This window comes from Otolemur garnettii, unplaced genomic scaffold (assembly GCF_000181295.1).
Source record: "Otolemur garnettii isolate 467f Iridium unplaced genomic scaffold, OtoGar3 scaffold00156, whole genome shotgun sequence".
Lineage (NCBI taxonomy): Eukaryota > Metazoa > Chordata > Mammalia > Primates > Galagidae > Otolemur > Otolemur garnettii.
In genome coordinates, this window is record NW_003852551.1 from 2,180,895 (window position 1) to 2,184,898 (window position 4,004).

The window sequence follows — 4,004 nt, forward strand, 5'->3', positions numbered from 1 at the left end:
TCAGCTGCAGCCTCTCCCTGTTGTTCCCCCTTGCTCAGGTATTACCACACTCTCTTCACCTATTCCCTGCCCAAGGCTCTGAGGACGCTGACAGATGAGGCACCCGCCTGTGTGGACATACTGATGAACTTCCTAGTAGCGGCAGTCACCAAGCTGCCCCCTATCAAGTTGCCCTACGGCAAGCAACAGCAGAAGACTGCTCCACCGGTGAGGGGGACAGGTCGACACTAGCGGGGGGAGGAAAGGAGGAAGGATTCCTTCTCACTGTCTAATCCAAATCCTTCTTGCTGCAGAGGGGTGAGAGTGGGGTTCGGGTTTGGAAGGACAGAGAAGCTCATCAATGCATTTCTCCTCCCCCGTTAGGCTCCTGGGGTCCCAAAGTCTGGGCCAAAACACCAGCCCCCAGCCCCGGACTGCATCAACCAGATGGCAGCAGCTTTTGGCCACATGCCCCTGGTGTCCTCTCGCCTGCGTCTGGACCCGGTGCTGTTCAAGGACCCGGTGTCGGTGCAGCGCAAGAAGTACCGCAGCCTGGAGAAGCCCTAGTGGGACCCGCGGAGATCCCAGGTCCGCTCCCAAGGGGCGGGGCACCCACCTGCAAGTTCAGCCTGTTTCCTAGGGATGTCAGAGAACCAATCATGACAGTTAGCCAGCCAAGAGGCACAGTCCTATTGGCCAATCACAGCCACGGAACCCTGAGGGGCGGGGCCTCGTACTGCAGCCAGGGTGCGCTGCGCTAGCCCCCTGCCGCTAGGCTTCTGCCTGGGTTTCCCCCTTGCCTGGAATGCGGTTCTTTGCTTCTTCACCCAGATAACTTCTGCTTGTGTTTCAGATTCTCGCCTCCTCCAGGGACTTGCCTGACCCTCATCCCTGTCCCGGATGGGTTCAGTCTCCTTTGTGCTTTCGCGGTCCAGCACTGCCTCGCAGTGTGTACACCGTCAGGCCCCAGGATTGGCCTCTGAGCTTCTTCAGATGACGGCTCATGTCCTCTTCTGACAGGTGCGCCGCAAATATACGACGAACAGATGAAAGAGACATTAACCACATGCCTGGCTTCATGCTAACGGTGGCAGGAGTGTGACCAATGACTTCAGGGAAGTCACCTCAGACCTCTAGGTTGTCAGTCTCAATCCTTGCGCTCCAGCCAAGGAGCAGAGAGGTACAAAGAAGCGACGAGTAGGGGGCGGGGGGAACAAGGGGAGATGAGAACAAAAGCACCGCCCTAGTCCTGCCCGGGACCCTCGATTCAGGCGTGACCTTCTACCATGCATTACCAACCTAGACCAGTAGAGGTCAGCACCACACCGCTTTCTCCCTTAGAAAGGGACTGGAGTTTTAAACGCTCGCCTAGTCTGAGGGTGGGCAGGGGGACGTGGAGGGTTAGCGGTTATGTGCAGCCGGAGGGCTGAAAACTGGGGAAGAGGAATCTGAATAGCCCCACCCCTTTGGCTCGCACATCTGGAACTCAGGAAGGGGCCATTTCTAAGTGAGACCTGAGGCTCTATAGATTGGACTGGAGTGGAGAAAGGGACTCTAGGTTCTCCTGGCTTCACCCACCCAGAACTGGAATTATCACTTTCGAAATAAAGCGCGTGTCCTTGCCCCCTCACGCTCAGACTATAAATACCTTACAGCAGCTGTGCGGGGGGAGGAGGACCCTCAGCGCTCCCGGGGTGACTCCAAAAGGGTGGGGGTGTGGGTCTAGCCCAGGTCCGAGGTGTCAGGTGTTTTCCTGCTGTGATAGCCTCATAGCTCTGGAAATTCCCGTGACTAGCTCGCTGGCAGGGACACGCTGTCCCCCAAGGCCTGTCCAAGGCCTCACACCCCTATCCTCCAGCTTTGACTGCTGACCCCTAGATAACTCAAGTCCTTCCTGGAGCCAGTCACAGCTGGACGTGCAGAGTGGGGCAGACTGGGCTGTTAGGTGCTTGAGGCACGTGGGTCGGGGTAGGTCTGGGCTGAGAGTTAAAGGGAGGGGGAGGCAGTCTGGCCCAGAGTCCTGGCCAGAGTGCAGGATGGGTGAGGACAAACATGGCTTAGCCCAGGCACCTTCCTGGGGTGGGGAGGGCCCTGGGTGCCAGGCCCAACCAGGGAAAAGATGTATCTTCCAATCCAATTGTACTGGGCACCCATGACAGTGAAGTGCCCTCAGTTCCTGGGGGCCTGCCATGGCTGGGGCATAGGGATTTGATTCCTCTGATGTCTCGCCTGTGTGGTGGGCAGGGGGAGAGGGCACTGCTTGACCCAGCAGCTCATTACTTACAACATGCAGCTCAGAGTAGATCTCAGACCCTGCTGCAGGGGGAAGTCTAAGAGAATGAGGAAGAACTCACAGACCTGCCTCACACTAGCTGTGTGACTTCAGGTGAGTGGCTCAACCTTTCTGCACTTTAGTTTTTGCATCTATAAAAATGGGGGACAGCAATGACTGTCTCTTGAGAGGAGTATAAGAACTTGGCACACAGCAAAGCCCAGGATTTAGATTCCTGGAGCCTGCCATGATGGGGGCATAGAGATTTGATTCCTCTGAGATTGTGGTAGAATGGAGCACAGCAACCAGCAACATCCCCTGCCCCTTTCCAGGCCAACACTAATGACTTTATATAGACCTTGAGAGGACGAAGGACCCACTGTTCATTGGCAATCCTGGATAATAGTGCTGGAAAGGCACAGAGGTCATTCACAGATGGAAAGAGAGAGATTCTCTTTTGGAAAGAGGAAAGAAGTAGTCAACCCCTCCCTTTCCCACCATGGAGCCAGGAGGGAGTTAAGACAAACTCAGTACTGCCCCTACAGAGGCTGGGAAGCCCATCCAGCTCCTCAGCAAGACAGCCTTGGGCCAGAGTCCCCTCTTTCTTTCTTTTTTTTTTGAGACAGAGTCCTACTCGGTTGCCCAGGCCAGACTACAGTGGTGTTGGCCCAGCTCCCAGCAACTTCTGACTCCTGGGTTCAAGTGATCCTCCTGCCTCAGCCTCCTGGGTAGCTGGGACTATAGGCACCCACTACAAAGCCCAGCTAATTTTTCTATTTTTCATAGAGATGAGATCCTGATCTTGCTCAGGATGGTCTGGAACTCCTGAGTCCATGAAATCTTCCTGCATGAGCCACTGCACCTAGCCCAAAGTTCCCTCTCTCCAGGATAATAAGAACAACCATTCTTCATCAATCCCAAGGTACTGGGCAGACTTTGGCTACCTCCATTGAGTGAGGTAGATATTAACACTTATAATCTACAGATGACAGTACAAGGCAAAGAGGCCAGCTTGCCTGAGGACATTTGCTTATAATGGCAGAGACAAACCATCCCATGCAGGGCTCCCTGATAACTGGGCACACTGTCTCCATGAATCAGGACAAGTCTCCCCTTTTGCAACTTATAAATGCAACCCACTCACTTAGTCAAGAATTTTTACACACCAGCCCTAGGAAGTTGGTGTCTCCCTCCTAGCTGGCCCCTAGTCTGTGTCCAGCTCCTCTTTCTCTTCTATCTGTAGGCCAGAGAGGCAACAGAGCTGGCCTGATCACATCTGGCTTTAGGCTCTACCATCCCCAGGACATTCTCAAAGCAAAAGAAGTGCCTGGGGGCTGGTAGGCCCTTGGGGTAGCACTCAAGCTGAAACCTCTGTCCCCTCCCACCCCCTGTGCCAAGGGTGTTTTTGTGTTGGCACAGCTTACTGGGCTGGGGGAATAAGGAAAGAAGAAACCAGCCCCTTACCTAGTAGGAAGCCTCCCCACTACAGGAAAGGGAACATTTGGTTTACAGCTAAAGTGACTAAGGCCCAGACAGGCCTCAGGTGCCCCCTACATCCCCACCTCAGAGGGATTCGTATGAGAGTGTGGGGTCCCCGCAACTCCTGGCCCTATAGCCTCCTTAAACCATATTGTTATTGGCAAGAGGGGACTCTCTTCTTGGGCTGCTATTTTGGGGGTTTTTTTGTTTTGTTTTTTTTTTTTGAGACGGAGCCTCAAGCTATCCCCCTGGGTAGAGTGCCATGGCATCACAG

General features: G+C 54.4%; 1 protein-coding gene across 2 annotated transcripts in view; it reads left to right on the forward strand.

Moving 5' to 3' along the window:
* The window catches only part of EXTL1 (exostosin like glycosyltransferase 1), a 15,500-nt gene extending 13,890 nt beyond the window's left edge, over positions 1-1,610 (forward strand). Inside the window, exons 10-12 of one of the 2 annotated variants that reach the window (XM_003799786.3) lie at positions 39-207; positions 364-567; positions 833-1,610. In XM_003799786.3, the coding sequence (XP_003799834.1) occupies positions 39-207; positions 364-546 (352 nt within the window). In that variant the 3' untranslated portion in view covers positions 547-567; positions 833-1,610. Of the gene's footprint in view, positions 1-38; positions 208-363; positions 568-832 lie in introns of those variants that run through there. The other variant, XM_023519123.1, reaches the window with a different exon arrangement.
* The last annotated feature ends 2,394 nt before the right edge of the window (positions 1,611-4,004 follow it).